The sequence below is a fragment of the Ptychodera flava genome, chromosome 13 (genome assembly GCF_041260155.1).
Source record: "Ptychodera flava strain L36383 chromosome 13, AS_Pfla_20210202, whole genome shotgun sequence".
Taxonomy (NCBI): Eukaryota; Metazoa; Hemichordata; class Enteropneusta; family Ptychoderidae; genus Ptychodera; species Ptychodera flava.
Window position 1 is genome coordinate 18,199,867 of NC_091940.1, and position 12,615 is coordinate 18,212,481.

The window sequence follows — 12,615 nt, forward strand, 5'->3', positions numbered from 1 at the left end:
ATGGCAGGGCTGTGTGTTACCGGCGTTACACGGCCTCCCGCCGCCGTTGTAACGCCGGTAACACACAGCCCTGCCATGCAGAGCTAGCTATCATAATATTTTGACCCGACGCAACTCGCTCCCAACGTTCACTCTCTTCTTTCTCTCTACCGCCATGTTCGTACTGTTACAAATATTCTCGGTTACCTCATAAACCCTTGAGAAACGAGGGTCTATGGTTATCCAGACTGCTCTGCGGGCCGTCTCACATCCGAATCCGAATCCCAGTCTAAATTAATATTCAGAAGCGTTGACTGTGTGAGACATACTAACTTTGGACCCGATAGAGAAATTACGGTATACGTGCTCTCTTACAATTTATCGTGGTCTACATAAACATCACAGTCGGACTTTCAGCACACACGTGTCACCCACTTGCATCCCTTTGGAGTATTTAATCCTCAGAAATGGACTCGGCAGGAACGACAGACAGGAACAGCCTTCTGTCGCATGGAGAGACCCACAATGCAGCGGGCACCAATGGTCTTTGCACTGGCATTAGTAATGCCATGGAGGTTCCAGAAGATGATAGACTATATGTTGACGGCGTTCTGTTCAGTTCTGAAGGTATGACTATGAATGTACGCCAATTCACAAATTAAATGCAGTATATATGGAGTTTGCAGAGAGCTATAGATCCGTTAACGTTATACCGCGATATCACAGCTTTATTTGGGATAGCTGTGATATCGCAGCGGTACTTGTGGCGTATATCGAACGCGATCGGGTCATCGCCACAGGGACACGCCACAAGTACCGCTGCGATATCATAGCTATATTTGGGAGTGCAATGCGAACAGTCAGCACAGTCACTGCAGTCACTTGTGATCGGTCTATTCCGCTCGGTGTCTATGCCCCCATAGACGTGTGTACATATGACTGAGAAAAACATGTTTTTATATGCCTGAGAAAAACATGAGAAAAACATGTTTTTCTCAGGCATATGTACACACGTCTATGGGGGCATAGACGCCGAGCGTAATAGACCGATCACAAGTGACTGTGCAGTCAGAGAGTGGCAGGGCTATGGATCCGCACGTTAAAGGAGGTGGCTGCAATAATTGTAACCTTGCATATGATTGTGTGTGTTCCCGGTGTTATACGGCCTCCCACCAGGAGCACACGGGTGGCGCACCGACTTTTTCTGCCGTGTTGGCTGTGTAGCACCATGAGGAGCTACTTTGGCAGCAGCTGCTTTACTTTCAATTGGTAGTACTAGTAGCCTCAAGGAATCTTCAACCATACACTTTTCAAAGTCAGGAATGAAAATCGGGGGTCACCAAGCAAAGTTTGGTACTAGAGAAACAAATTACCCAAGATTTACTGATATTTGAAATTCAAAATGGCTGCCATCCCTGTGTTAACTCTACAGAGAAAAATAACACTTTCCAATTTCTAAACACTGTAAGACACTGAAAGTTAACCCTCCCCCACAAGTGGTATGATCAAAAACGAACTGAAAAAGTTTGAGAGTCCAAATATCTGTCCCAAAGGTGCATTCTACCTGAAATTTGATTAGAAGGGCTTTAAAAGAGATGTACATATTTTTCAATGTTTTTGCTGAGGTTTTAGTACATAGGTGAATGGTTTGGAAACCCCGGTACCATGTTTGTAGTCCCTAATCTCATTGCATCAATATTCTGAGGGAACCCCAGTAAAATTTACCTACTAGCTAGGTTACACCACCCTCAGAAAACCAGATAACCATTATGCCAGAGGCTACTTGGTAGATAAGGGTTTGCATTGGAAATTTCCCCATTTCAATCAATCAATCTTTTATTACTCAACACACACTGACAGAGAGTGTGGTATGGTACATTTCAGATGAAAGAACAACATGTCCAGAACTGAACACCATCAAATGGATATTAAAATCCAAGTAAATCCATTTGTTATGACAGGGACTCGACATAAGCGCTAGCCCACTAGCCCGAGGCTAGTAAATTTTCAAGAGGACTAGTAAAAATGTCTTCGGAGGTAGTCCTGCGGACTAGTGCAATTTTCAAGTTCCGTAGCTGTCCAGGAAAGTTTATCGCTACAAAACTAATGGGACGCCGGGCCACTCATTCGATAAGAATGAACCAAGCCTCGATCATTTTATATAAAAATAAACTAACTTTTACCCGAACAAATTGGACAGTGAAACAGTGAAGCAAACTTTATTGATCACCAACTTAAAATGAAACAGTTACCTGCTACGGAGAATCAAATTGTACTGTACATGCCAGTAAGATGGCCCGCGGGAAACATGGCTCAATGCAACGCTGAGCATCAACGGAATTGTCTGCACGTCGTGTATTTTGGTTTGCTTGAAGCTCATCACTTCGCCTAAAAAACATGAGCAACCCCACAATTTCGTTCAAACACTGTATCCTTGCCTTTCAAAGAAGATTTTCTCAAGATTTCTTCAGGGGCATTCCCAAACAACACCTCCGATAGTTCGTAGCCAGTTTGACCCTGCTTTAGAATGCCTCCACATGCTGACCTCCATATATAGTCAAGACCCCCTAGCTTAATTGAAGCTGATCTTAAAAAGAGCCATCTAGCTTGCCAAAACAGTGCTATGGCAAGTTGCTACTGCTTGTACAGGTGAGGGAAGTCCTCACAGATAATAACTTGGTGCTAGCAACTTATTGTTTTGCCATTTTAGTGGAAAAGTGTAAATTATTGGGGCAATAATAGTGAAGTGACCCTTAAAACAGTAGTGAATAAACAACGTATGAAATGGGTGTATCAGACTGTTGTATCCAATCACTTCTGGGAGTCATTGGTTATTTTTGTGCTAATCACATTTTGTTACCAGTATTAACTTGCAAAAACTCATAAAAGACACAAGCACATGAAATGGTAAAATGCAACATTTTTACTATTAAAAACAAAATTTTTCACAAACCATTATTACAAATGAGAGGTCCTCCCCACAAACTGGTCAATTTTAAAATGTGATATATGTCAAAAATATGAAGGCACTCCACTGGAACATTTGTGAATGGCTGTATGAGTTTCAATTCTGGAGAAACAAATCTGTCCCCACCATGAACAAACATGTTCTTTGCAAATTAATGGCGCACTACCTGAGCTATGAAGGATTTTCCAACAAATTCATCCCTACCTCTGATTTTATTCTTGATGGCAATAGCCTATTTTCATGACCTCTCCTCCTACACAGGACGTTTCATTCAGGTTATTTTTGTGGTTTATATATGATTCAAAGTTAAACATTTTGCAGTAAGCAAATGTGCTAGTCTTGCATGAAAGTTAGTTATTGGGTTTAAAAACCTTTGCGACAAAAAATATGAGAATGGTCATATATACACCTCTTTACAACATGAGCAACATTTGGCTTTGCTTGAGCAGGACTAGTAGATTTCATTTAGGACTACTAAAAATGAACTGCTACTAGTCCTTCGGGCTAGTGGATGATTTGACCTTACGTCGAGCCCTCTATGATACCGCAATGCTTGTTTGGCACATACCATTATCATGTAGGTGTGGCAGCATTGTAACTGTGGCAGCCCTAAAGAATGCATATTTTTACATGGTACCTTTGTCTTCGATTATGCAACCATAGGCATTAGATGACCAAATATTGTCAACAGTCATTCCATGCAATGCAATATTACAAGAGGACACCTTTTCTTTTGTGTGGTCTTATCATGGTCCCTCTATAGAGGGACTGTGGTAAAATGTAGCTCTGATGTACTAGGCTGCATGGTGTTGTAGAAGTGTGTGTGTGTGTGTGTCCATTACAACAGTCGTTTATCAAAATGTGTTCAAATGCATCTGACTGAAGAACTGAGGTCCATAGAAGCGTACACTCACGCTGGCTTGCCAATATGACATCAAACCAATTCCAGTAATCCTTATCTTTCAAGGCAAGTACATCACCAGATCAAAGAAACAGCAAAACTGACAAAGTCAATAGTGCAATCTTGAACCACTTGTCATGAGGTGGCACCAGGTGTCCGGACTGGATAAGCGTACCATGCTAGCAAATGTAACCAAATGTGAGCAAAGTGTGTTGATGCTGTTTTCTACTTTTTTGTGGGACATAATGATTCTATATTCCTCAAGAGTATATGTGAAAGCAAATGCTCAACTTGATAAATAGGTAACTTGCAAGTTTCATAATGGTTTTTGGTTAAAAATCATAGCAGAGACAAACAGGCAACAAGTTCATTTATTGTTCTGCATGCTGTATGGTGATATTTTATAGTTGTTAGATGCTTTTTTAAAGCTCCATAAGCTGTATCTTTTGGCTATTTTTTCAGAACTTTAGTTTTGTGGTTTGCACTTTCTACATTGAATCCTTAAACTGTACCTTAATGCCAATTAAGTATTTAGCATATCAACACAACCTATATGGGTATAATCTCTATTTTCATTGTTGAAATTGTATTCAAGTCCGGACTTGAATTCATTTGTAAACAATAAACAATAATCACTACACACACATACAAGCTGTGTTGACAAAAAGAATACTCAAAATTTCAGCATGACAAATGGATACAGGGTCAGACACGGTAGTTGAAATACAGAAGCAGAATACTGAAAAACTTGCCACAGGTTACAGCTTATGTCCCTTTAATGATTTTAAGGTTCTCAAATATTTTATTCCTATATTTCAGAATGTTCCGCAGTTTGTGAAGCTACAAGAAATGTTGACCAGCTACATCAGCTAGGGAGATGTTTTGAAATGCTTTCAAAGACATTGTGTCAGCAATATCATGACAATGCATTACCAATGAAAAGTAAGTTTTCTATTTTTATGGGGCAGTAATGAGCAAAGCTATTATATATATATAAATATATTTGTCTGATGATCGCTACAGAGATACATGTAGCGTGAAAGTCTGAGTAATGCCTAAGTCCAGACTCCTGTTTTCTACTTGTTATCAATTTTTACCGTATATATATATATATATATATATATATATATTATATATATATATATATATATATATATATATATATATATATATATATATATATATATATATATATATATATATATATATATATATATATATATGGAGAACATAAAGACGCTTTCATAACACTGAAAGACCACAAACCAAATTTCAGCAACAACCCAGTATGCAGACTGATAAACCCATCAAAATCAGAAATCGGCATCATCAGCAAAAAAATCCTCGAACGGGTGAACACAAATATAGCAAAGAAAAGCGGGTTAAACCAATGGAAAACACGCAATCTGTCATCAACTGGTACAAGGCGATCCCCAACAAATCCAAGCACACATTCATCTGTTTTGACATAGTTGACTTTTACCCATCAATAACAGAGGATTTACTGCAAAAAGCATTGGTCTTTGCATCAAATTACAACACGATCACTGCCGAAGAGACAAACATCATCTTGCAAGCAAAGAAATCACTACTTTTCAATGACAACACAACCTGGTGTAAGAAGACAACAGACACACTATTTGATGTGACAATGGGCAGTTTCGACGGCGCAGAAACTTGCGAGCTTGTAGGGGCCTACTTGCTGTCACTGCTTAAACCAATATGCGGAGACAAGGCAGGCCTCTACAGAGACGACGGCCTGGCTGCACTTAACGAACCACCTAGGAAAATGGAGAACATAAAGAAACAAATATGCGCAGTTTTCAAAGACCACGGCTTCAGAATCACCATAGAAACCAACAAGAAATCTGTCAACTACCTGGACGTGACCTTCGACCTACGCACTGAAACTTTCAAGCCTTTCACCAAACCAAACAACATCCCGCTATACGTCAACCACAGAAGCAACCACCCACCCTCCATCATCCGCAACATACCAGAATCCATCAACAAACGATTGACCAGCATATCATCAGACAAACAAACATTCGATTCAGCCATCACACCATACCAAGATGCACTCAAAAAGAGCGGCTACGACCACCAACTCACTTTCAAACCCGTACGACAACAGGAAAAACGCACAAGAACACGAAACATCATATGGTTCAACCCACCGTTTGACAATAGCGTCAACACCAACATCGGGCGCAAATTTCTACATTTAATCGACAAATGTTTCCGCCACGATCATCCACTCAGGAAGATATTCAACAGGAATACACTCAAACTAAGCTACAGCTGTATGCCGAACATGCAAAGTATTATCACTTCACACAACAAATCAGTACTTGCCAAGGAAATGGAAAACAAGAACACAACCGCCACCATCGCCAATAAAGAATGCAACTGCAGACAAAAGAGCAAATGCCCATTGCCAGAAAATGCCTCACCGAGGGCGTGGTCTACCAAGCAACGGTCACCAGAGAAGACAACAATACACACGCAACATACATCGGCCTGACGGAGACTCCATTCAAAACAAGATATAATAACCACATGCTATCATTCCGCAACACAAAATACAGAAACAGCACCGAACTGAGCAAGCACATCTGGTCACTGAAAGATGCAAAGACAGAATACAGGATTGACTGGAAAATAATAAAGCAATGCAATCCATACTCCAACGTCACAAAAAAATGCAATCTGTGCCTCCACAAGAAATTCATACTCCTCAGATATCCAGAAATGTGCTCCCTCAACAATAGAAACGAATTAGTATCGACCTGCAGACACAGGAGAAAATTTCTATTGTGCAGTCACTAATTATTCAACCTTTTGCAACAAACAGGTGCCAACAAAACAAAACAAAAGAAATCGTTTCCCGCCCAAAGTTTCAGTCGATCACAGCCACCCGATGAGTGTAGGCGGCTCTGCAGCCTATACGAAACAATTTGTAGTGGAAATGTAATATTTTAGATTATCCTGATCAACTCAGTTGTGTATATATATATATATATATTTAAACATATATATTTAAACATATATATATATATATATATATATATATATATATATATATATATATATATATATATATATATATAATTAAATAATAACACAAATTACTTCAAGTACAAAGTAATAATATCTGTTACTTAAGTTCCATGCATCCTGCAATCTTCAGACAGAAGTGAAAGGGTTCTTAGCTCTACACTCTTGTTTATAAGTTTTGGACATCCCATTCTATTTGTTGGTGGTGTTAAAATTTTGATAAATAATGGCGACCACAGCGAGAGCAGCCACACGTGTGTACATGAAATTTAGAATGGAATTTCTGTATACCTACAAGATTGAAAAGAGTGCACTTCCGGTTGTTTACATGGAGGTGGCCATTTCGACTATTTTAACATGGATTGTGTGAAATTAAAGACGCCATCTACCACAAATCCTACTCGACAATGTGTTTTTCTGAAAAACGAATCTCTCTATTCCAAAGAAAGTGAGAAATTTAGTTCAAAATGATCACTTTCAATTACTTTTGAAAGCCAAAGTCACTTATTGCTGTGTGACGCCATCTTGAAACAAACCAACTCTCGCGAGAACAACCAGTCAACTCACACGGGAATGAAAATCATGTGCTTGAGAGCTACCAATAGGAATACCAAGTACTTGTTTTGCATCAGGTGGCCTCTGTTCTCGGCCCTGTTACAAAAAACTGATCGGAATCATGTAATTTATCAGTTTTCAATAATTTTCATTCGTGAACTTGGCATTTCCGAGTTAAATTGTCATAATTATAATTGTTATTCTAGAAACAATTTAAAGCATAAATAAAACACAAATTATGACAAATCATGCAGTTTATTACAATAATTTTGATCTGATGAAAACGATGAAATTCGTTTCTTCGCTTCGATAAAGTGTGTATGTGCGATGTATGATAGTGAGCATGCGTGCGTGAGTGCTTCACGAACTCTACAACGTGTTGAGCGGTCTCAGTCAGAAAAATGTAACAACTTAGCCGGCTATTGAACCACTCTTTTTTGGGAGTGGAGATTTAGCCGAGTGGTTCTGTCTTGGGCCTCTCAGCTAGGCGACTGATGCCGTATGTTGTGGGTTCGAATCCGATTGAAAACTAGCCGTATTTTGATCCATCCACATCAAAAGAAAAATAAGACTGTTCATGTGATAAATATATAATCCCATGGAATTTTTCTCTGTTTGACATCATCCTATACGCATGTTTTTTGTAGAGCCGCACAACTTCTCGCCTTCAGCTCGAAGTTGTACAGCTCTGCAAAAACACTTGTAAATGATGACATCAAACAGAGCAAAATACCATGGGATTATATATAAATAGAGAGAGGGAGAGAGAGAGATGGGGTTTTTCTCTTTTATTGAAATCATCTATACTGTAATACGGGTATTTTAGTTTACATTGTCTCTTCATAGCTGTTTCATGATGTCACTTCTTCACTACTCCCATGGACTGTTGTTAAAATATCACTCTGCTTACACAGGTACATCAATAATCATACAAAGTCTTGTCCAACATGGTTGCATCACATTGGAGTTCACTGGATCCAGTGAAAAAATTCCTGAAGAAGACATCAATCAACAGACTGAACATGATCATACGGAAAACACATGGACAGCACACAAGGAATTTTTCAGTTCAGCGGAGTGCTTTCAAAGGGGAGAAAGTGATGTACTGGTGCACAATCTGCAAGAAGACAAGGGCAGTAGCCTCTGGAGGTGTGAAAGCCAAGAGTGTGAGATAAATGACAGTGAACTGAGTCAATTAAACAATGGTCTATCACAATTAGAACAGTGTCATCCCTATCCAGTTTCTTGTGCTATGAGTGAGTGGACAGGTAAACTAAATGACCATATTTTGATAAACACAGATGTTCAAAGCAGACAATATGAAAGCCAAGATAGTCATATAGCAAATGTTGGGACTCATACAGGTGTACAACAGCATGAATTCGAAGAGTTTGCTAGAACATTCACAGAGAAAAGCACTTTAATGAACTACATGCTGACAAACTCAAATATTGGACCGTATTATTGCGAAAAAAGTAGCACTTATAACAGACATTTGACACACACAAATGTAAAACAAATTGACTTCAAAGAAAGTAGCAAAGCATTTCAAGAGAGGCAAAGGCAAAATCTTGATAGACGTAAATCAATGCATTCTGACATAAGAAATATCAGACCACATGAGTGTACGGAGTGTGGTAGAACATTCTCTCTGAAAGGCAATCTGAAGTCGCATATGTTGACCCATGGAAACAGACCTTACGAGTGTAAAGAGTGTGGTAGAGCATTCACCAGGAAAGAACATTTGAAGAGACATGTGTTGACCCACACAAACATAAGACCACATGAGTGTGAAGTGTGTGGTAGAGCATTCACACTGAAACAAATTCTGGACAGACATATGATGACACACACAAATATCAGACCACATGAGTGTAAAGAGTGTGGAAGAGCATTCATACTGAGATCTGACCTTGAGAAACACTTGTTGATCCACACAAATATCAGACCACTTGAGTGTAATGAGTGTGGTAAAGCATTCGGTCAGAAAAGCAAGTTGAACATACATATGTTGATCCACACAAATATCAGACCACATGAGTGTAATGAGTGTGGTAAAGCATTCAGTCAGAAAAACAATCTGAACAGACATTTGTTGACTCACACAAATGTTCGACCTTACGAGTGTATAGAGTGTGGTAAAGCATTCATCAGGAAAGAAAATTTGAAGAGACATGTGTTGACCCACTCAAATATCAAATATCAGACCACATGAATGTAAAAAGTGTGGTAGCAAATTCAGACTGAAAAAAATTCTGGACAGACACATGATGATCCACACAAATATCAGGATCCACACAAATATCAGACCACATGAAAAAAATTCTGGACAGACACATGATGATCCACACAAATATCAGGATCCACACAAATATCAGACCACATGAGTGTAAAGAGTGTGGTAGAAAATTCAGACTGAAAGGCAATCTAAAGTCACACATGTCAACCCACACAAATATCAGACCACATGAGTGTAAAGAGTGTGGTAAAACATTCCGTCAGAAAAAAACTTTGACGTCACATATGTTGACCCACACAAACATTAGACCACATCAGTGTGAAAAGTGTGGTAGAACTTTCTGTCAGAGAAAAAGTTTGACGTCACATAAATGTATACCCACACGAATATCAGATCTTACGAGTGTGAAGAGTGTGGCAGTACATTCAGTAAGAAAAAAGGTCTGAAGTCACATGTGTTGACTCGTGCAAATATCAGAGCTTATGAGTGTAAAGAATGTAGGAAAGCATTCTGCAGAAAAATAGTGTGAAGGCACATTTGTTCACTCGCACAAATATCAGACCACATGAGTGTGCCGTGGTAGAACTTTCAAACAACCGACTCAGTCTTAAAACAAATTATATTGATTAATGAAAATATCTGACCATAAGAGTGTAAAGAGTGAGGCAGACCATTCAGACTGACACACATTCTGAAGGCATATATATGTACATATTACCAGTATGTTGACCCACAGAAGTGTCAGATTGTCTGTTTGTAAAGAGAGTGGGAAAGCGTTGAGAACAGGAAAATAAATATAAAGGCACATACGTATGTTTACCAACACAAATATCAGATCACAAGCATGTAGTATGGCAGAACCATAGACAGACGAACTTACAAACAGAGTGAACTCAAATTGTACCCTAATGCAAATATCAGACCATACGAGTGTAAAGAGTGTGGTAGAACATTCAGACTGACATGCTATTGAAAGGCAGTTATGTAGATAATGACCCACCAAAATATCAGACCATTTGGGTATAAAGAATGTGGTGGAGCATTTAGGAGACAGACACTTAAGAATTATATTGTGACAGACACTTAAGAATTATATTGTGACATTCATGTGTAAAGCCACATAAATGCAGATAATTGTTGTAAAACATTTACTGGGAAGAGTGATTTTGATACTAATTACATGTTCTTAAATACTATGAGTGAGGCAACAAATGATGGAGTCTGAACTTGAAGAGATAGTTGACCTATTCGACAATCAGACCATTTGAGTGAATTTAATGTGGTAGATCATTCAAAGAGTAAGTCTTTCTGAAGAGGCATATATTTACCCTCATAATCAGCAGACCACATGAGTGTGAAGAGTGTGATGAAACATTTACTCAGAAAAGCCATCTGAAGTCAGACATGTTGATCCACAAAAATATCAGACCTTATGAGTGTGATAGAACATACCGTCTGCAGCAAGCCAAATGTTGAAATGACAAGCAAAATAGCCAGTCGTTCAACAAAACAGTTTTGCTGTTAACTTTGCTGATAGCACAGCAAAGGCATCACCAGATGCTTAATAATTGGCATGATCAGATTAATACAGCAGACAAGCTAGGTATGCAGTTTAAGCATTTGTTTTGTTTAGAAAATTGTTTCACATTTCCATGAAACCAGTCTTTAAAAATGTATTTATGTTCTTCCATATATCGTCACATTCATTGACTTTTGAAGAAGGGTAGAACACAGAGTGTGTATTTGTGATAAGGTGACAATTGAAAAAGGATTCTATTTTTTTCTAGTTTGCCCTATGTACACAGAACTCAGGACAAAACATACCCAATTACATTTTACCAAAGATCAATAAATTCATACAATTATTACAGAGAGAAAATTCTGACATTATTGAAAATTTATGCAGATTTTTGTTTTATGCTTTCAAGAGATGGAGCGATGACTCAAAAACAGTGTGACAATTTTGCTTGATTGTCACGGTATTTCTTTTAAATTTCATTGTCCTGTACCTTTGACTGTATTGTACATGTGGTTATTTTGTATGGCATAATGGGCCGGTGGCCTTTAGCACAAATAAAGATAATACATCAAAAATCTGCTCTTCAATGTAGCCTTGTTGAACTCTCCAACCTCTATATGAAATCTGAATCTCGTACATGACTTTGTAAGGTGGTTAGCAACCACAGGGATCAAATCCAAGTTCAGTGCAGCATATTTCAGAACTAAATGAAACAACTTGCGCCTACTTTTATCACATTCCCCCTGCGAGTTTCACTTGGATTGGTTCATTCTGTGAGGAGGGGTGATCCAGGATTTTATACACAAATTTGTAAGAAATATACGCCACTCTTTAGCTCCGCTGTCAGTGACGCAGAGCTTATATTATGGGTAGATTTGTGGTGACGTCCGTAGTCCGTCAACTTTTACATTCCAAGCTTCTTCAGAACGGCCAGTCCAATTCCTTTAATATTTGATGTACAGGTCCTAAGGGATGAACTTCATCAGATTTATTCAAATTGTGATGACATTGCAAATTTGTATTTTTAGCTACTATAGACTTATAGTGTATAGAAGATATTGGTATAGGTATCTGTCTGGCGTCAGTCTGTATGTACTGGTATGTATGTATGTATGTATGTATGTATGTATATCAGTTTGTGAGGATGTCTGGCCACTCATACATTTTGAGAACCACAGCACTGAATGACTTGATATTTGTTGTGTAGATGCAAAATATGATTATGACAAACTTTCTTGTTTTCGTTTTTTGATATTGTTGAAAATATGCAAATTAGCCCAAAAGCCGTGTTTGGTAAAAAATCTTCTCATAACCACAGGTCAAACAGCTTTGATATTTGGTATAAATGTCCCCAGAGATGACCCAACGTAGATTTATTCAAATTGTGATGAAATATG

The 12,615-nt window shown here is 38.5% G+C and overlaps 1 protein-coding gene across 3 annotated transcripts; it reads left to right on the forward strand.

Annotated features, from left to right (window-relative positions):
* Positions 1-259: 259 nt before the first annotated feature.
* On the forward strand, positions 260-11,793 carry LOC139147679 (zinc finger protein 586-like). 3 transcript variants are annotated; one of them, XM_070718831.1, is made up of 4 exons: positions 304-606; positions 4,668-4,790; positions 8,375-9,703; positions 9,774-9,847. In XM_070718831.1, exons 1-3 carry the CDS (start codon positions 447-449, stop codon positions 9,673-9,675), a joined length of 1,584 nt encoding a protein of 527 aa, XP_070574932.1. In that variant the 5' UTR covers positions 304-446; the 3' UTR covers positions 9,676-9,703; positions 9,774-9,847. The 3 variants fall into 3 exon arrangements, with proteins under 3 accessions (XP_070574931.1, XP_070574932.1, XP_070574933.1); XM_070718830.1 differs by having other exon boundaries at positions 260-606; positions 8,375-11,793; XM_070718832.1 differs by lacking the exon at positions 304-606 and adding an exon at positions 3,782-3,914 and having other exon boundaries at positions 8,375-11,793.
* Positions 11,794-12,615: the final 822 nt, after the last annotated feature.

What these genes read in the sequence shown, in the direction of transcription:
- LOC139147679 (XM_070718830.1), top strand. Translation starts at nt 447, where the DNA reads ATGGACTCGGCAGGAACGACAGACAGGAACAGCCTTCTGTCGCATGGA. An exon ending in CGTTCTGTTCAGTTCTGAAG is followed by an intron (nt 607 to 4,667) that starts GTATGACTATGA and finishes CCTATATTTCAG; the next exon opens with AATGTTCCGCAGTTTGTGAA. An exon ending in CAATGCATTACCAATGAAAA is followed by an intron (nt 4,791 to 8,374) that starts GTAAGTTTTCTA and finishes CTGCTTACACAG; the next exon opens with GTACATCAATAATCATACAA.